The 20,004-nt window shown below is 65.6% G+C and overlaps 1 protein-coding gene across 1 annotated transcript; it reads left to right on the top strand.

The window, feature by feature from the left end:
• Positions 1–3,044: 3,044 nt before the first annotated feature.
• NKAIN4 (sodium/potassium transporting ATPase interacting 4) lies at positions 3,045–19,555 on the top strand. The gene is made up of 6 exons (XM_037811910.1): positions 3,045–3,159; positions 11,391–11,528; positions 12,941–13,021; positions 13,335–13,502; positions 18,128–18,188; positions 19,470–19,555. Exons 1-6 carry the CDS (start codon positions 3,106–3,108, stop codon positions 19,553–19,555), a joined length of 588 nt encoding a protein of 195 aa, XP_037667838.1. The 5' UTR covers positions 3,045–3,105.
• The last annotated feature ends 449 nt before the right edge of the window (positions 19,556–20,004 follow it).

Genomic DNA, 20,004 nt, shown 5'->3' with positions numbered 1-20,004 from the left:
TCACTCCATATGTGGTCATTGGTGCCTGGCTCCTCTCACTTAGAAAAATGTTTTCGAGGTCATCCGTGTTGTCACCTGTATCAGAACTTCGTTCCTTTCCATGGCTGCCTAGGACTCCACTGTACGGACAGCCCACGCTCCATTTCCCCGTCCCGTCTGCTGATGGACACTCGGGTTGTTTTGGCCTTTTGGCTTTTGTGGATAATGCCGCTGTGAGCACTTGGGTACGAGTTTTTGTGAGGACGCGTCTTCATTTCTCTTGGGTAACACCTAGGAATGGAATTGCTGGGCCGTATGGTAACTCAACGTTTAACAATTTGAGGCCCCCTCCCCCGGCTGTTTTCCAATGCAGCTGCCCCCCTTTACATTCCCACTAGCAATGGGCTGCTCTCCCCGCAGCCTCGCCGGCACTCGGTGCTGCCCGTCTTTCTGATTGTACCCGTCCGTGTGGCACAAGCAGGTTTTGGTTTGTATGTCTCTAGTGACCAGTGACGCCGAGCACTTTCTGGGTGTTGTTGGGAACAAGGTTACGTCATCAGTCCCTCTTGGGGTCTTGTGGCTCGCCCCAGCCTTCTGTCCACATTGCACACGTGTCACGGCTCATGGTCCACTCCCAGGAGCAACGCTGGGGAATGAAATTGTGTGCACACCATGAACCGGTGGCTGGGAGCTGCCTGCCCACCTCCACCCGTTTCGGCCAATAATGTACGTGGAATTTTCCTTTTGATAAAATCACAATCACGTTGTGCAACACTGGGGGGTGGTTTGTTCCCAGGGGACATGCCACGTCTGAGATATTTTTGGTTGTCACCAAGGGGAGGAGGTACTGGCTCCTAGAGGGTGGGGACCTGGGTGCTGTGGAGCCCCCCGAGGCCAGGGTGGCCCCAGCGCAGAGAATCATCCAGCCCCATGTGTCCGCAGCGCCGAGGCCAAGAGAGCCTGGTGTGCACTGGACGCCTTCAGGAAGTCCTGCCTCTTCAGGCAGCTCGCTCTAGTCCCAAGGTCAAGACTTGCAAAAGACCCGGAGGATGAGGTGAAGCTTTACAGCAGGTAGAGACCCCCTGCTCCCCGGCTGAGGCCTGGGACCTTCCCCGGGTCATCCTGTGCTATGGGGGCCGTCAGGATGCCCCTCACCCTCAGAGGCTGTCTCCTTGTTCTCCATCCTAGCCCCCCAAAGCAGTTCTCCATGGTCTCCAGCCCCCTCACCACCCCCCCCCATTAGATGACCTGAGGCCTCTCTTGACCGCTTCTCTCCTGTTTTTTGGGGTCTGGAAGCCACAGCCGATGGCCAAGGTCTGGGGTGACTTTGTCCCTAATTTGCCAAAGACCTTGGTGGAACTTGTCTTTGCTCTTCTGTAAAATGGGCTAACAATCCTCACTCCACCCGAATTACGCACGTGAACTCTGCTGGTGATTTGCTGAATCCCACGCGTGAGGGCAGGGCTGATGTTGCCTGGGGATTCGTCTCAGATCACTCCCCTTAGAGAGGGGCTGGTGACAGCGGGAGTGGACGCCAGGGGAGGCCCTGTCCACAGGCCCCTGCACCTCGGTGGGCAGCCTGCATGAGCCTCGAGGGACCCGCCTCGTGGGGGCTGCGGGGCACTGGGCTCTGGGTGTGGACCCTTCTTCCCACGGGTCTGCATCTCCTCTCCCGCACACGCAATCTCGTCTTCCAGGCACCCCTCATCCCCAAGCCTGACCCTGCTCAGAGCCCCTGGTCCAGACTCGAGGACGACCAGGCCCTCAGGTGCCCTGGCATTCCCTGGGCAGGTGAGCTCGGTCCTCACCTCCACCCCTCCAGGGCTGCCCTGGGTTGGAGGAGGCCCTGGAGGAGGGGCCTCTGAGCGCTCCATCACCCTGACCCCTCCACCAGGGAGTCTCTGAGACTCACAGTGTAAACGCCTCCGGGACGGGGTGGGCCGAGGTCCCCACGAGGAAGGAGGTTGGGGCAGGGGTTTTCCTCCAGGAGGCGGGCGCTGGGGTCACGGGTCGCCACCTGGACGTGCAGGGCAGGCTTGCAACAGCTCCGGCTTCTGCCTTGGGGCCACGACCCGGCCCTCGAGCTCCGGGCGGCTGAGAAGCCGCCATCGCCCCTTTAAGAAGGGGTTCCGCGCCCTCCTTCCCCGCCGGCACGGAGCCCCTGGGGGACGAAGCTGAGCAGCTGTGCCCGGGCCGCGGGGCTGGGGGGCGGGGAGCAGAAACGGGCAGTGGGGTCGTGGGGAAGACCACCCGGGGCTGCCAGGCGGGGCCGGGAGAGGGGCCGTGGAGGACCCTGCGGGGTGGGCTGGAAGGGGGCGGGCGGGGCTGCGGGGTGAACCGGGGGCGGAGCCGGGGGTGGGGGTGGGGCGGGGGCTGCGTGGTGGACAGAGGGCGTGGCTGGGGGCGAGGGCGGGACCGGGGTCGGGGCGGGGCCGGGCCGGGGTCGGGGCGGGCCGGTGCTGTGGGGTGGACCGGGGGCGAGGCTGGGGGCGAGGGCGGGTCCGGGGGCGGGTCCGGGTCCGGGGAAGGGATGGGGGGCGGGGCTGGGGGCGGGATGGGTCGGGGGCGGGGCGGGGGAGGGGCCGGGGCAGCGGGGCGGGCCGAGGGCGGGACGGGGCTGGGGTGCGAGCCGGGGGCGGAGCCGGGGGTGGGGTGGGGCCGGTGCTGCGGGGTGGACAGAGGGCGTGGCTGGGGGCGAGGGCGGGACCGGGGTCGGGGCGGGGCCGGGCCGGGGTCGGGGCGGGCCGGTGCTGTGGGGTGGACCGGGGGCGAGACTGGGGGCGAGGGCGGGTCCGGGGGCGGGTCCGGGTCCGGGGACGGGATGGGGGGCGGGGCTGGGGGCGGGATGGGTCGGGGGCGGGGCGGGGGAGGGGCCGGGGCAGTGGGGCGGGCCGAGGGCGGGACGGGGCTGGGGTGCGAGCCGGGGGCGGAGCCGGGGGTGGGGTGGGGCCGGTGCTGCGGGGTGGGAAGGGGGCGTGGCGGGAGGCGCGGTTGAGGTCGGGGGCGGGGCTAGGGGCAAGGGCCAGTCGGGGGCGGGCCGGGGGCGGCCGCGGTGCGCTCAGCCTCTGCAGCCTGCGGCTGGGGGCTCAGAGCCGCGGAGACGGCGCCCGCGGCCGCGCGGACACCATGGGCTGCTGCACCGGCCGCTGCACGCTCATCTTCATTTGTACTTTCCAGCTGGTGAGTGGCGACCCCGGCCGCGAGCCCCGATTCCTCCTGGGACCCGCGGTCCCCGCGGACACGGGGCCCCGGGGTCTCAGCGCCATCCCTGCGCCCCTGGCCCTCCGCCTTCTCTCGAGGGGTGTGGCCTGGAGCCCCGGCTTCCGCGGCCAAAGTTGGCCTCGGCCCCGGGGTACGCGGGTGCCTGGGCGGGTGTGCGTGTGTGTGCGCACTGTGTGCGCGGGGGTGGCCCGCGGGGTCCCGAGCGGCGGGACAGGTGCCGGGAGCCGCTGAAAGGGGTCGGGCGCGGAACAAAAGCCTCCGGTGGGGTGGCGGCGCTGCGGGGCGCCGGGACCCTGCTGTCGCCGGCGGCTCCCGGGAACCGGGTCCTCGCGCTCTGGGTGTCCCTGGAGCCGCGTCCGCGCGCAGCAAGTCTGTGTCCGCGCTTGGCAAGGCGTCTTGGCGTGTCTGCTTCTGTGTCGGGTGGTTGCTCCACGGAGCCAACACCTGGCGCCTGGGGGCCGAGATGCTGTTTCTGGGACCTACTCCTGCCCCCGCCCCTGCCCCCGCCCCCTTTGCAGGGAGCTGCTTGAGTGCGTGCCTGAGTGAGGGGTGCCTGCCCTGGTCACACCCCAGCACCTGGAAGCTGGAGGCGCCCCCCACCCGCCAAGGAGTGGGGTGCCCAGGGCTGCACCTCGGAGTGTTTTGTGTCTGGGGACCAGCTGGGGTCTCCCTGGGGCTTTGTCAGAGAACTTGGGCACCCCTGCACCAAATATCCATTCTGTCCTGGCTCCCAGAGGGGACGGCTGTTGCCAGAGCCCACCTCCCTCCCCAGCTAAACAAAGGTCCTCTGCTGTGCTCAGCCTGGGACCTTCCTTTGCCCGTGATGCTAATGGGCTCCTGGGTCTCTGGTCTTAAAAAGGAAATGCCACTTTGTTGTTTCCCACTGGGAGTGCCAAGGGCTGAGCCAGGCAGCGGGTGCTTGGAAGCGAGAGGACCCAGGAAGTAAGGAGAGGCTGTTTTAAAAGAAGTTTTCTTTAGACAAGTCCTTGGGCATCTGTAGCTGTGAGGCCTTGGTGTCCTGTCCTCTGCTTAGGGACATGGGCCGGCCGAGCTGGTGAAGGGTGAGCTCTACCTCAATGACCCAGCCATGCCCATGGAAGGGGCTGCCGGAAGCTTCCCTGGGAGGCACAGCTCCATGCTGTGGACACGCAAAGGGGCAGGGGGCCCCAAGTGGGGAGGGGGACAGAGCGGTCTGCAGGGTTAGTGTGGTGTGTGTGTGTGGGCAAATAAGGCTGCAGAGATAGTCTGAGGCCCTCTGCAAAGGCCTGAGGCCCAAGTTCCATGGGCACTAGGGAGCTACTGCAAGTTGTGGAGCAGTTGTGTCACCATCTTCAGAGAGAGGCTCCTTCAGTGGCAGGACTCCCTTAGGAGGTCGATGCGGGTGGGGGGAGCCTGAGGCAGAAACGGGGAAGGGCTGTGGCTAAGCCTCCAGCAGGGGACAGGGTGAAGGGCCTGACTGGGCCCAGGCTGACTCTGAGGTTTGGGATCCGGCGAGTGGCAGGAAGCAGAGCTGCTTCTGGGGTTGTGGTGACTTTGGTTTTGGTGTGCTGAGTGGGGTGAGGTGTGCACTGGGGGGATAAATGGGCAGGAGAAACTGACACACAAGTCACATGTGCCAGGTGAGGGGACCATGATGGCAGTCCAATGAGACCCTGGGGCTTGGAGGAGTCCAGCCAGGCCAGTCGTCGTTTAGCCTCCGTGATGCCCGGCAGGCCGGCCCCTCCTCGGAGGGGGTTTCGCCCTGTCTGGGGGACGGCAGGGGTTCCCTGGACTGGGGCTTCCCACAGATGTGGGCTGAGTGGGGCGAGCCCAGGGGCCACCGAGCTGTGTCCCTTGCCTGGTGGGGGGCATGGCTGATGCGGGGCCAGAGCCGGGAAGGGCCTTTTGTCCTGGCCAGGGCGGAGGCTGACCACCCACTGTCCCTCACCTGGCCCAGGGATGAAGGGGGACGGGCTCTGCCCCACCCCACACTCTGGTCTCTGCATTGGGGTGAGGGAGTGGAGGGGAGGCACGGAGGGGGGTCCTGGGTCCTTTATTTTCTCTTTTTGACAAGCATGAGAGTTTTCTCGTTTCTAAGCAACGGGACGGAGGGCCCGTGCAGCTCTCCGTGGAGCCTTCTCCCCGAAGAGCAGCGTGAACTTTGCCTGCCCGGAGGAGCCTGGACGCGACACCGAGGGAGTTTTCCCGGCCGCGCCAGGAAATGGGCAAGATGGGAAGCGAGGGGCCCAGGAAGGGGACTGGGGGGTTGGGGCTGGCAGGGCTGCAGGAGCGACTTCGCTGAGTCCGGCTGCTGATGCCCACCCCCATGGCGCCCAGTTGCCCACTGCCGCATCACCGTGGGAACGGTGTGCTGGGCCTCGAGCCTTCGGGGCCGCGGCCTGAAGACTAAGGGACCCCCCCCGCCCGGCCGTTCCGCCCCAGGCCCACGGGGTCTTCTCCCTTCTGCGCCGCAGACTTGGGGCCTTCAGCAAAACCCGCACGTGGCTCAGCTGCAAGCCCACTCCTCACGAGGGTGGGAACAACTGCCCCCTGCTTCGAGGGGTCCTGGGCAGGGCCCAGCCTCGTGCTACCCTCCCTCCGCACCCCGTTCCTGGGGCGCGGCAGGGCTGAGCCGGGCAGACGGCCAGGGCCATCAGCGTCTTCTGGGTGTAAAGGGGCACCTGGTGACAAGCATTCAACTTGGTTTCTTCTAGTCTGTGCCTCGGAGACGTGTTGGTGGCTGCCCAGGAGGGTGTGTGTGTGTGCACACGAGTGTGAGTGGGAGACTGTGCATGTGAGTGTGTGCGTGCATTTGTGAGCATATGTGTGTGTGCTGTGTATGTACATGTGTGTGAGGGTGAGTGCGCACGTGTCAGTGAAAGTGTGTGCATGTGTGAGCATCGCACACATGTGAGTGTGTGCGTGTGAGGGTGTGTGTGCATGTGTGTAAATGTGTGAGTGTGTGTGTGTGAGTGTGCACGTGTGGTGGTTTGGAGCTCTGTACCCCGGAAAAGCGTGTTGGAAACTGAACCCATTCCTGTGGGAGTGGCCTCTGGTGAGGGGCCCCCGCCGAGCCGGGAGAGAGGAGCTGCAGAGCAGCCCGAGGCCAGTCACCAAGGGGACCCGGCAGAGAAAGAAGACCCCCCCCCCCGTGCACCGCCTGGTGACAGAAACGCCGAGGACCCGGGAGCGCCGGCTGCAGCCCCCGAGCACCATGGTCTTCTGGAGAAAGTGTCACCTCAAGGACACCTTGATCTTGGACATCTCCTGGCCTCAATGGTGGGCCGGTGAATTCCCATCGTTTAAGCCAACCCACCACGTGGCGTTTGTTTTAGTAGCCAGGAAACAAAGACAGTGTGCACATATGTGTAGGTGAGTGTGTGTGCACATGCGCGCATGTGTGTGAGAGTGTACTGTGTGTGAGCATGTGTGTGTGAATGTGTGTGCACATGTACAAGAGAGCGTGTAGGTGAGTGTGTGCACATGCGTGTGTGAGTGTACTGTGTGTGAGCATGTGTGTGTGCACATGTACGAGTGAGCATGTGCGCATGCACGTGCGTGTGAGCATACTGTGTGTGAGCGTGTGTGAATGTGCGCATGTACGAGTGAGCATGTGTGTGCACATGCGTGTGTGAGTGTGTGTGTGCACATGCATGTGTGAGTGTACTGTGTGAGCATGTGTGAATGTGTGCGCATGTACAAGCGAGCGTGTAGGTGAGTGTGTGCACATACATGTGTGAGTACTGTGTGTGAGCATGTGTGTGTGCACATGTACGAGTGAGCGTGTGTGCGCATGCATGTGTGTAAGCGTGTGTGTGAATGTGTGTGCGCATGTACGAGCGAGCGTGTAGGTGAGTGTGTGCACATGTGTGTGTGTGAGTGTACTGTGTGTGAGCGTGTGTGCACACGTACAAGTGACCGTGTAGGTGAGTGTGTGTGAGCACGTGTGTGAGTGTACTGTGTGTGTGTGAGCATGTGTGTGCACATGTACAAGTGAGTGTGTATATGCGTGCACATGCGTGTGTGTGAGCATGTGTGTGAATGTGTGTGCACATGTACGAGCGAGCGTGTACGTGAGTGTGTGTGTGCACACATGTGGGTGTGCCTTTTTCTTTCTTCCTGCCCCGAGGGGACACTCACTGTGCTTGGGCTCTGCCGCCCACTTCCCCTCCCCGACTGTCCCTTCCCAGCTCTTCGGGGGTGTTGGGTCCTGCCCCTGGACTGCCGCCCTCCTCACCCAGCACGCACCCTCTGCCCTGGAAGCCTGTGGGAGCTGCACCCATCCCCTGGGCCTGGCCGGAGCCTCCCTGCCCCTCAGAGGCCACCCCACGCAGCCCCCCAGTCGGGCTGGAATGGAATTCTCCTGAAGCCGCCCGCCCGCTGCCCCGAGACCCCATCTCTTCTCAAACTGTGTGTTGAGAAGTGGCTACGCATTGCAGGACGGGGGCCTGCCTGCAGACAGAACCTCTCCGCCCCAGGTCGGCTCCCCTTGAACCAGGGGGCGCACAAGTCGTCTTGGCTTCCCCCAGAGCTCGCAGGACTGGTTCTCCATCAACCTCAAGTGCAAGCCGAGGAAGGGGGCACCGTGCCTCAACCTCCCCCACGGGGGCCCTCCCTGCCCCCTCCCTGCTCCACCCCACAGGTCATGAGACAGCAAGTCCAGACCCCCTCCTTTCATTTTTTTTAAAAAAAAAATCACAAGCCCTTTTTGGGACTGATTTTTTTGTTTTACTTTTGGCTGATTAGCTTATATATTTTTTAATTGACTAAACAGAATAAATAAAAAAGAGACTTTCCTGATGCTTTTAAAATTGACCACAGTGTGTGTATCTGATCCCATGTTTTTAAACCATATGCTACATTTTTTTAAATTTTTTTAATTTTACAGACACACTGCCCCTTCCCCCTCCTCCATTGCCCTCCTGCCCCGTAACCTCTGATTTGTTTCCATCTCTGTGACTCTGCTGCTTCTAGTGTCCTCTTAAAAGTGCTGTCGCAGAGTTTTTGCCCTTATGTGTCTGAGCGTAAGGTGGTCCTTTTCTCTTGTTGCCGGATGGTGTTGCCCCACATCCAGGCACCACGTTTTGCTGATCGCTTGCTTGCTGGTGGACACTGGGGCTGTTTCCCGCGAGGGGCTGTCATGATTGACCGACACGGTTCTTTACGCCCCGAGAGACGCGTCCATCCAAGGCTGCCCGGACAGGGTCTCTGAGACGGGGGTGAGTGCAGGGCTGTGACTCAGCGTGAGCCTGACTCCAGTGCCGGGTCCTCATGTGGAAGAGGGGCACACGGGCACGGGCACGGCCGCTGGAGGGGCAGCAGGGCCTGCCCCCGCCCGAGTTCGGACTCCAGGCCCCGGAACCGCGGGAGAGCGGGTGCGCCGTGTCAAGCCGCCCGGGCGGCGGTACCTGGTTCCAGCGGCAGCCCAGGCAGCTCGTCCTGCTTCCGCCAGGGCCCCCCACCGCCCGGTCCCTGTGTCTGCCTCCCTCCCTCGCAGCTCACCTGCCTGTCCGCGTTCTGCCTGTCCCTTCCAGCTGGTCAGCTGGGCCGGAGCCGCCCGATGCCCGCTGGACTGAGGCAGCTGCTGGGGGAAGCCGAGGGGGGCTGTCTCCCTCCCATCCCACTCTGCCAGCGAGTGGGGGGCTCCTCATGAGCTGGCCCTGACTCACGCCGAGGCCCGGCTGGGACGAGCCCCTGGGCAGGGCCCGGGGATGGCTGCACAGGGAGAAAGTCCTGCTGGGGCCGAGGGCCAATCCCCACCGCTCTGCCTGGCCTGGCACTGGCCCTGTTCCATTCTTTTTACACTTTTTGTTTTGGAATGACTTTAAGCTTACAGAAAAGCAACTGGTGCTGTTCGAAGGATCCACTGTGCCCCCCGGTTTGCCGCCGTGGGCATCGTGCCCTGTCCACTCCATCACCCAAACTCCCTCTCACTATTTTCCCCCGAATCACTGGCACACGTCGTGCCTCTTTCCCCTAGGAGCGTCTCCACGCCCTGCTGTGCCCGGGCGCCACTGTTGGACGTCAGCGCGGTGCTGGCGTTGGGGAGATGGCCCCTCCTCGCGAGAGAGCCGAGCCAGCGGGGACGCTGGGCAGCACCCACGTGGCCCCGTGTGCATGGAGGACGCTGCTGGGGCACGGCAGGGTGGGCGCGAGCGGTGGGCAGGCCGAGCGCCAGGGTGCGGGGCACATGGGGCCCGGAAGCTGGGGGAGGACAGAACCTCGGCTCCTGCCGACCCCAGCCCGCCCTGGCTGCTCTCAGCAGGAAGCCCGAGGGGGCAGACAGTCACCGTCCCCAGCAGGCCTGTGGGCGGGGAGAAGAGAGGCATCTGGAGACCCCAGGGGCTCCCCCAAAGCTGCAGTGGGGATGTTCTATGAGGTCGAGGGGTGCTTTGCTCTTAATTGGAGGGGTGCTGGGCGGCAGCTGGGAGGGCGGAGGCCTGGGGGCGGCCTCCTGGCTGGGGTCTGACGGGAGCAGCCGCCGCCCCTCCCCGGGGCAGCTGGGCCTGCTCACAGCCTGGGGAGCAACAGGGAGGACGTCCCATCACTGCCAAGGGCCCCCAGCTGTACCGGAGACAGATGTCCCCCGGCCGAGGACAGACGGGAGCTGCTCGGGTGGGGTTGCAGGAAGCCCCTTAACTGCGTTTGGGGTCCGGGGCGACCCCACCCACCTTCCCCGGCGCAGCCCGGCGTCAATCCTGAACATTCTGAGCCCAGTGGGTGCACTTGGCTTTGGCCATTTGCATCTGGAGAACATGAGGCCCCGTCTCGGGAGCGGACGCTGGCAAGTGCGTCCGGGGTGGTGTGGTGGCTCGGGGCTCCAGCCGGGAGGCCATGGTGGACGCCAAGCCCTCTTGCTCTCTGTGGGGCAGCGGCTGAACCCCCCTGGGGAGCATTTGCCGGCACTGGGCACCTCCTTGGCTGGAGGCCCACTGCTGACGGCGGCTGGGGGCTCTGCACTGTGCTTGGCCTCCAGCTGAGAGGACTCAGGACCCTGCCTCAGGGACAGCCCACCCCAGCGGGGACCCCCTGACGTGAGTGGGGACCTCCTCCCAGCGGCTGCCGTCCACCCCACTCCTCCCTGTTGGAGGGCCCTGAGACGGTGGCCGCTTTCGTCCTTCCTGCTGAGCGACGGCCAGGTCCAGGGGCTGCTGCACCCACTGAGGACGCCCACTGGGGCGTGGACTCGAGCCCGTCGCTGCCTCCGTGATGACGCCGGGTTGTCCGGCTCTGGGCTGCCCCCCCTGTCCTCTGGTGTTCGGATGGCCATCGACTGAAGAGAAAAAGCCATGGGAGCTCTGCATTGACAAAGAGGGCATCCTCCCTGGGGAGCTGACAGCCGTGGCTGAGGGGTCGCTGGGGCCATCAACCCTGGGGGACCCCTGCACCGGCCCCGGGGTCTCAGGACCCCTGCTGTGTTCTCCACGGAACTTGGGCACCATCCTCGGGTTAAGAGCCCACATTTTGAGAGACTTGGTCTCCAAAATAGGGTGTAGTGACCAAGTCCTGAGCGTCTATAATTTTCGGGACCGGGAGGGCAGGTGGGGCCCGAGCCCTCAGGCAGCCGAGCTCACCTGGTCCGCACAAGCCGTGCGCCCAGGCCCCAGAGACCCCAGCTGCCGGGAGCCCTCTGTCCCGCGTGTGACCCCCCTGGTGACAAGTTGAACACGAAGCCCGTCCTTCCTGCAGCGTCTTGGTCTTTCCCGTGCCGCTGCCCACACGTGGCTGTGACCACCCAGGGCCCTCGCCGCACGTGGCACATGCATGAGCGAGTGAGTGCACGTGTGGCACCAGGCTGCGGTCTGCACTTGCAAGTCAGCGGTCTCCCCCAAACGTGAACTCAGTGGCTCCTTTTCCTCCACTTCCCTCCGTTGGTCACCTGTCGGCTGTTTCCCGCCTGGAGGGGCTGGAGCCCACAGAGCCGGGAGAGTCTAATGCTGCCCGCTGCACCCCAGCAGACGGACGGGGTGCCTGAGGATGGGGGGGGGGCTGCGAGAAGGAAGTATGCCCCAAAGGGGATGTCCCCGGGGCCCTCAGATTGATGGGGGACTTTTGATGGTGGACCCTGGCCCAGCTGGTGCCTCTCAGCTCCCGGGCAGGGGGCAGTCCTGGGCCCAGCCCCTGCCCTCTGGACCCCAGTGCCCAGCGGGTCTCAGGGCTCCCCCAGGCCTGCTGCCCCCCACCCACCCTTACCTCTGCCTCACCCCTAGGTCACAGCCCTGGAGAGGCAGGTGTTTGACTTCCTGGGCTACCAGTGGGTTCCCATCATGGCCAACTTCCTGCACGTTGTCGCCGTCGTCCTGGGGCTCTTCGGCACTGTCCAGTACCGGCCGCGCCTCGTCGTGGGGGTGAGTCCTGCCCTGGCTAGGGGTCGAGGTGGGGGCGGCCTTCAGCTCAGCTTCTGCCCCATTGTCACTCCCCAGAAGTGCCCATACTGGGTCCACGCCATCTTTCCCAAGTTCCCAGATGAGAGCCTTCCGTGGCATGGACACCTGGGACTCCGATTTGCAAGTCGGGTGCCAGAGACCCCCAGAGGGGCTCTGAGATGGGGCTCCCAGGGGCCGTCACGGTCGGAGGCACCGAGGGCTGCCCGTGACATGGGGGGGACTTGGCCACTCTCGCGCCACCCTCTTTCCCCGGGGGGAGCCCAAACGTCCCGAAGTTTGCTCTGGGGCGTGTGCCGTTTTTGTCTGATGGAGACAAAGTCACTGGTCCAGATCCAGGGAAGGCAAACTTTTCTGTGAAGGGCTTTGTGCCCCGTGGGTCTCCTTCACAGCCACGGACAATATGTGAACATTGGACATGTCTGTGTACCAATAAAGCTTTATTTACAAACGCGGGCGGGGGCCGTGCTGGGCCCAGGCTGTGGTTGGTGGCCCCTGGCCTGGGAGAGGCCGAGTGGTGCCCCGTTTGAGCTGTGCCGGATAGAGCAAACCTTGGGGGGTTAGGATGGCAAAGCCCATCCGGCCCCCTCCCACCCGGAGCCCCCGTCGGTCCCACAGGACACTGCCCAGCCCAGCGGGAAGGAAACTCGCTGCTGCTCCTGATGGTGCCACGAGGGCCAGCTCGGCTGGGTGGGGCTGGCCGGGCCGCGGGGTCCACACGCAGCTCTCGGCTATTTTCCCTGGGAAGGAGCAGACTCGGTGCTTCCTGGCTGGGGAGGCCCCAGGGCTCACCTTTGTGGGCCCCAGAGGGAGGCCTTAGAGAGGGGGAGCGGGCCCGTGACCTGAAGGGACCAGGCCCCCTGGGGGTCCCTCCCCTCTGCGCTTGCCCCCAGGGCCCCTTCCACCCCCCACCTCCACCCATCCCTGCTCCTTAGTGGAAAGGGCAGGGACATGGGCTGGGGGCGTTGCCAGCCTGTAGCGGCTTCTCCTGGGGACTTTGGGGCTGGGGGCCGTGTTCCCTGTGGGGTGGGTGGTGGCCGGGACCCTCCCCCAACTTCCAGGGCGGGGGCCTCCAATCCCCAGCAGGGAGCCCTTGGGAGCTGTGGGTGGGAGTGAGGACCATGGCTTCTGGAGACTTCTCTGGTCAGCCGGACTCCCTAGAGTGGACTGTCTCCAGTGGCCCCACCTCCTAGGGGGTCCCCGTGCCAGGGGTCTGCCCTGGGGGAGAGGGGCCCTGACACCTGCTGGCAGCCTGGGCAGGCCAGCCCCCCAAACTGAGCATCCTGGGGCCGCCAGACTCGGGGAGCAGAGGGCGTGAGTCTCTCCCAGGACGGGGCCCCCAAAAGGCTGAACCCCTCCTCCCTCCCGCTCCCTAGTACGCCGTGTGGACGGCCGTCTGGATCGTCTGGAACGGCTGCATCGTCTGCTTCCACCGGGAAGTGGGGGGCCTCTCGAAGGTGAGTGGGGCCAGGGAATGAGGCCGTGGGCAACAGGGGTGCTACTGCGGGGTGGGGTCCCGACCTCCCCCAGAGGGGCTCTGTCTGTAAGCAACCTCCCCGGAGCACCCCCGGGGGTTCCAGGGGGAGCAGCCCCCGAGGCTCAGGCCGGCCTGGGAGGAGGGTGGGCTGGGGGCATCGAGGCTGCGGCGAGGGCAGCGGGACGTAGACCTCAGACCCCCAGCAGCAGCCGCGGGGGTCTGAGCCAAGGCCAAGGGCAAGTAGGGGAGCCCTTGTGGGGGGCAGCGCTGACCGTGTCCCTCCTGGCCCCCAGGACAGCGCGCTCCTGACCTTCAGCGCCTCCCGGCACCGCTCCTGGTGGCGCGAGCACAGCCTGGGCTGTCTGTGCGATGGGGACGCGGCGCCCCGGGAGGGAGTGGGCTGCAGCCTGGGGCCCCAGCACGTGGAGGCGCTGCACAGCGGCCTGCAGATCCTGGGGGCGGTGAGCCGGGGCCGGGGGGCGGGGACCCCGCAGAGCCCGGGGTGGGGGGGGTGGGGGCTGCTCCCTCTCTGCTCACCAGGCGGCCTGGGGGCGGGGGGAAGGGGTCAGGTGATGTGGGGCCACAGCCCTTCTAGAGCCGAGGCGCCAGGGCCCCACACCCCCCACACCCCTGCACACCCCGCCCCTGCGGCCCGCGGCCTCCCCCCCACCCATGGAATCCCCTGCTCCAGCCCCACCCCTTTCCCAGCCTGCCGAGTCGCTGAGTGAGACACCCCGTTTCCTAACATTGCGTGGTGTGAGACGGCAGGGACCCCCAGGATGAAAGAGGCCTGGTGGGAAGGGGGATCCCAGAGGGTGGGGGCCCACAGGCAGCTCTGGGGAGCCCCCATCAGTGGGGGGCTCCTGGGCCTGCCGTCTCTTGCCTGTCGCCCCGGACCCCAGCACACCTCTGCCCCTCCAGGATTTGGGGAGGGGCTGGCCCTCCTGGCCTCCCTGGAGCCCAGCACACTTCCTCCCAGGAGATGCCGAGTCCTCAGGCACTGCCGCCAGCTCTGGGGGTGGGAATGGGGGTGAATGGGACACAGCTGCCTCTCCCCCCGGCTCCTTCAACCTCCCCGAGGCCCCCACTGCTTGTACCTGAGACAGCCGCCGAGGCTCCCTTCAGCATCAGGTGCCTCTGCCCTCAGGGTGGGCACCTGCCCTCAGGGTGGGTGCGTGCCCTCCGAGAGCAGCCGCTCCCGGGCAGAAGGGGCACTTCCCACGGCGCTCCGTGGCTGCTCAGCCCCCCAGGCCTGTCGGAACCCTCCTGGCGTCCCCAGGCTGCAGGGTGGAGACCGGCACGGGGTGGCTGGGACCCTGCGCAGGGCCACGGAGTCGGCAGGTGGCTGTAGCCCGGAGCGCCCTGGCTGCCAACAGTAATCCTTATTCCCTTGCAGTTCCTTGGGCTCGGGGGGCTCGGGGGGCTGTGGGGCGGGGCCACTGGAGTTCCCTCTCCGGGTGGCACCCTTGGCCTCCCCATGGCACTGCCTGAGCACCCTCACCGCCCCAGAGCAAGTGATCCAAGAGGGCGAGAGGGAAGCCGAGCGCGTCCCACACCCGCCCTGGGCGCCGCAGCCGGCGGCCTCCCGCATCGGCCCCGCCCGCGGGATTGGGAGAGGACGGCCCGGGCTCGCTGGGGTGTCCGAGAGGCGGCTCCACAGGTCCCCGGCTGGCGCTCGGACCCCTCGGCTGCTCTGCCCGAGAACACAGGTGGACCCTGAATGCTCACGGCCGGGCTTTAGGAAGACCCCGGGTCCTCGAGCACTGGCTCTTTCTCTTGTCGCCTCTCTCTGGTGGATCTGAGACCCCGCGGGCTGCAGGCACTGGACTTGGACTTGACCCCTGCTCCTCACAGGCTCGCGGGGAGTGTCTGTCCTCTCCCAGCCCAGGACGCCGGGATGGCCAGTGTGCTCTGTCGGCAAAGACTGGCCCGTCCTGCTTCCAGCTGGGGGCCTGCCCGGGCTCGGAGGGAATAGCGATGCATTAGGGATGAACGCCTGCCATCGGTCGGTGTTACAGGGCAGCGACTGGGCAGTGGGGACCCCAGGAGGAGCCTTGTGGTCCTCGGAGTGGCCTGAGAGGAAGTCCCACCTGCCCCAGCTGGCAGCCCCCCTGAGGGCCGCTGTCCCCATCTCTGCATGAGACTTGGTGCCGTGCTCGGTGGAAGGAACCCACCCACGGCTGTCAAAGGGGGCCCGTGGCAGCCGGAGGTCCTGGAGGAAGACGGGGGCCTGCCCTTGTGAACAGTGGGGGTCCGACCAAATGCAGCTGGTGAAGCTGGTCCTGGCAGCAGCGTGTGGGGTCTCCATGCGGGGAGGAGGCTCCAGAGTCCAACCTTGGCTCTCGGCAAACTTCTGGCTTCGCAGCCACCCAGAGCCCCTCAAGGTTCTGCACGTAGGTTGTGGCCCCGGATGATGGAGGACAAAGGCTGCCCGTGGTGGGGGAACAGGCACAGTCAGGCCGCCCTGAGGAGGAGGGACGCTGTCTTTCAGCAGAAGTTGGTCCCGGGACCCTCTCCCTTGTGTCCTGGTCTCACTTCCTCCAGGGGTCCCCAACTCATGCAGCCACTGAAAAGCAGAGGCGATCCAGGAGCTGGGGTTCTGACCAGAAGTGGGGGCTGCACTCCCCACCCCTCCAGACAGAAGGCTGGGCTCTGAGTGGGGTGCAGGTCTGGGTTCAGCCTCAGGGGGCCACACCCGGCCTCGCTGTGCCTCGGTCTCCCCATCCAGAAAATGGAGGTGGCGCCGGGCCCTTCCCTAAGGCATGGCTGCGAGCGCTAACAGGGAAGAGGAGGCAGATGGTCAAGATTAGGCCGGCGAGGGGCGGTGCTGGTGCAGCTGCCATCGTCCTGGGGAGCCCGGAAGCCAGGCGTCCTCCCCGGGCGCATCGGGGGCAGCCAGACCCTGGGGTTTCCTGACTTTCCCTGGTGCACACAGTGGGGTCAACACCAAAGCATCCCTCCTGGATGTGCGGGCAGGAGCCTCTGTGCCCAGCAGCTGATGACAGAGAACGAACTCTAGACCCAGGGATACCCGTGGCGGGGGCCTCATGGCCTCCCGCGCTCGCCCTACACCCAGACGTCTAGGAGGCTGGACCCTGGGTGACCGTGCTCCTCTGCTGGAAAACCTCCCCCCGCCCCCGGCTGCCTGAGTGAGGGGCCCCGGCCCGAAGACACGCAGGAGCCCAGAGGCCCCCCTGGGGGGGCCTGGCACCAGGGCTCTGCCCCCAGCCTTGTGTAAAGGCCACAGAGAGGAGGGACACTGGAAGGGAGTAAGCGAGGCCCCACAGAGGCGTCTCCCTGGGCTCCGGAAGGAACAGAAGCAGGAAGACGGGGAGACAGAAGCTGCCTTGTGCCGGGTCGGGCCGTTCTACCCGGGACGCGCTTCTTTTGTGCCATGTGGGAGTGTAACTGCCGGCCGGCAGGCGTCCACTCTGCCTCTGCCGGGAGCCCCAACCCCGCTGTTGGCCGGGGAAGGAGGCAGCACTGGTGGGGGGCCGGGGGCGCGGGGCGGCAGAGGCGGTGGGAAGACAGGTGAGCCTGGGGCTCCAGCGCGGCCCCTTCAGCACCACGGCCAGCTCCCGGGGCCCTTCGTGGTGGCGGGAACCCACGCTCGGCCTCCCCCACGCAGAGGGTCAGCCTGTGCGAATAGCGAGGCCACGTCTGCCTTCGCTGGCATGGAGGAGGCGCGGGACGGGCTGGGGCTTCCAGGAGAGGCACCGCCATCTGCCAAGGCTTGTCCGGCCCCTCCTCTGTGCCCCTCGCTCCTGGCTCCGCAGCCCCCGGCCTGCCTGTCCTTGCCTTGGCACTGGTGTCCGGCCACCCAGGGTCGTGGGGGGTCAGGTCACTCCCTTGGAGGGTCCCCTTGCTGCCCAGGCTGCTTGCACAGACACCAGCGCTTCCAGAAGACCCCGTTGTGTTTCCCCCGCAGCACTTACAACCCTAGGAAAGCATCTTTTCTGTTTGTTCCTCTGAGTAAGACAAAGAAGGGGCTCTGGGGGAGGGTGACTCCTGCGGGGAACTCAAGGCTACACAGGTGTGGCCAGGGTTGGGGGACACACGGCTCTCGTACTACCTGGGACTCAGGGCACCTGCCCGCTCTGTGCACGGGCCTCACCTGCCCGCTCTGTGGACACATGGGAGGAGATGCTCAAAGAACTTTTGTGCAGGGTTGAAGGTGGGTGCCCTGGAAGACAGAGCCTGACCTGGGGCTCAGAGGCCAGAGGGCACGACCTCATGCATCCTGGGTACCTCTCAGGCTTGCAGGAAGCACATGGCAAAGACGACGTCCCAAACGTGCTCCTCGGCTGGGCCTGAGCCAGACGGCCCCTCTGGAGAGCTGGGCTGGGCATGGCGGCTGGGGCCCTTCAGACACCTCAACGGCTGCCTCTGTGGCGTTGGGGTGTATCTTCTGTCCTTTTAAAAACAGGATTCTGTTCCCAGCTGGGAATCAGGCTGTGCCGCCCTAACTCTCCTTAAAGGGGATGTGGTTCCCTGGGGAAGGGCCGGAGCCCATCCGGGGAGCCCAGGCTGGCGTGGGTGGGCTGCTCCCTCTTTGCCCCGTTGACAAGGGGCATCCAGGGCTGCGACATGGGCTCCTCGTCCTGTCCCGACCTCTGTGCGTCCTGCTCTGGGCCCGGCTGGGGGAGTGCCAGGGCCGTGGCAGCGCCAGTAGCTCCCGTCTGCCCAGGACCATGCACAGGGCCGCCTCCGGGCCCCTCCACGTTCCTATTCAAGCCGCACCTCGGCTGGCTCAGAGCCCCCGCGTGTGGCGAGAGGCCTGCAGAGGGCGGCGGGAGCCTCTGGGCCACGAGCAGCCTGCAGACCTCCTCCGGGGCAGCCTCTGCCTCCCCAACTCCCCTCCGAGGACCTGCCTGGGCATGGCCACTTCCTGCCTCACTGACCCCACAAGCGCATCCCCTCCCCAAGCAGGGCTGAGCAGGCTGAGGCACAGGCTGTGGTTTCAGAGCTGGAGGTCAGCCCTTCTGGGTCCATTTTGCAGACAAGGAGACTGAGGCCCGGGATGGGAGGCCTGGACCCCACACTCCCCACCTGTGTCTTCTCACCTGGGCGCCTCCGTGTCTTTCAGCTCCTGGGGTTTGTCTATGCCTGCCATGTGGTCAGTGTGTTCACAGAGGAAGAGGACAGCTGTAAGTGGCCGCCGCGCCTCCTGTGTGCCCATAGGGCAGTGCCCCCAAGGAGACGAGGAGGAGGGGGCAGGGGCCGGGAGCGGGGTCGGTCTGCTCGTTCTCTGTCCCTCTGGGCAGGCCCGAGGCCCCCTCAGACCTGCTCCCCCGCGCCGGGTGGGGTCCTTGCCTGCTACTGCAGGGTGAAGAGCGGACAGGCCCGGGCAGGCCGCGTCCAGAGGAGAGGGGTCCCAGCTGCTGGGCCCGCCCGCACCCCACCCCACCCCTCCCAGAGCCAAGGTCCGGGTGCTGCTGGGCGGGGCCCCCTCACTCCCCAACGTTGTGCAGGTGGCAGTTTGGAGCCCACAGAGCTTCTGGGCGCTCGGGCCGCTGTGGCTGAGAGGGGGGCTGTGGACCCCGTGCACGAGCCCCGGGCCCTCAGCTCCCGCCTGGCCCCACCTGAGTCCCGACTGTGGCAAGAGCAGTGAGCCCTTGGGCACCCTCGCCAAGCTCCCTGGCTCCAAGGTGGCCCCAGGGCAGGGCTAGGAAGGCAGACGGCCTGGTGGGGTGGGGGGGCGCAGCTGGGTGGGGGGCGCAGCGGGGTGGGGGCACCCAGCGGGGTGGGGGGTGATCGGGTCAGCTTGCCATGCGGTGGGTGATTGTGTGTCCAGGTGTCGTCCCCCGCTCGGAGACCTGGCTTGCCCCCAGCTGCCGCTGGGCCCCAGGTGCTGGGTGAGGGGAGATCACCGCTCAGCCCCCAGCCGGCTGTTTGGGGAGGAAACGAGGGCTTTGTGTTTTGATTACACTGAAATCATCTTAGGGCAGGAACCAGCCCTGGTGTAGAAATATTCGGTGTGCCCAGCAGCCCCGGCCACCCACCAGCTCCGCCCGCGTGGGCGGTCGATGTTTGTGAGCGTGATGGGGGTGCGGTGCAGCCCCTGCCCACCCCCGGGTCTCAGGAGGGCTGGACAGCTGCGTCCCTGCCCCGTGCCACTGCCCACGTTCCCTGTGCTGAGGATGAAGTGGGGGGCTCCGCTCCCTTTGTTGTGATGCATTTAAACATTTTATGGTGGGGTCACACGTATTATTTACTCTCCAGAGAGGTCCCTCAGGCCTCGGGTGGGGCCTGGGTGTCTGAACCGGATCGGGGTCTGGGGGTGCTTGCCCTTCCCGCAGAGGCCCCTCTGGCTTGCTCGTGTTTCTGTCTTCTCTGCATGAAGTGTTGTGCGACTGGGTTTTGTTTTCCATCCTCCCATCCTTTCCATTGTCTGGATTTTGTTTCATTTGGGTCTTGATTTCTTTCAGTTGATTTCTTTGGTGGATTTGATCCATTTCCTCTCTACCATATCAATGAAAAACCTTCTAACTTGTCCAAGCAGGCGCACTTGTGAGTATGTCCAGCAGCCTGCTCGGCCGAGGGCTGACCCAGGGGGCCCGGCCCCAGGCCTCCTCCTCGGGAGAGCCTCAGTCAGGCCGGCCGGGGTTCAGCCCCGCATCTGTCCATCCGTCCGTCCATCCGTCCATCCATCCATCCGTCTGTTCATCCATTTGTCCACACAGCATCCGTCCATCCACCCCCCAGCCCCTTTTCCGAGACCTCTCCTGTGCCCGGCTTTGGGCTGGGAAGGGGGGCAGGGGGCTCTGAGACTTGGCTCCACCCCCGCAGGTGAGTCCCTGGGGGTTGGACCAACGGGGTCAGTTCTAGGCCGGTCTGGCAGAGGGCAGGGGCAGCAGCGAGAGGCACCACCCAGGACGAAGACGTGGTTCTCCAGGGTCTCCCGGTGGCAGGACCTTTTGTCCTTGAGATCCGACCTCCTTCCCGGGCACAGGGCACGGGGCC

This window comes from Choloepus didactylus, chromosome 19, assembly GCF_015220235.1.
Source record: "Choloepus didactylus isolate mChoDid1 chromosome 19, mChoDid1.pri, whole genome shotgun sequence".
Classification (NCBI taxonomy): domain Eukaryota; kingdom Metazoa; phylum Chordata; class Mammalia; order Pilosa; family Megalonychidae; genus Choloepus; species Choloepus didactylus.
Note: the sequence above shows the minus strand (reverse complement) of the source record. Positions and strands in the feature narration are given on the sequence as shown.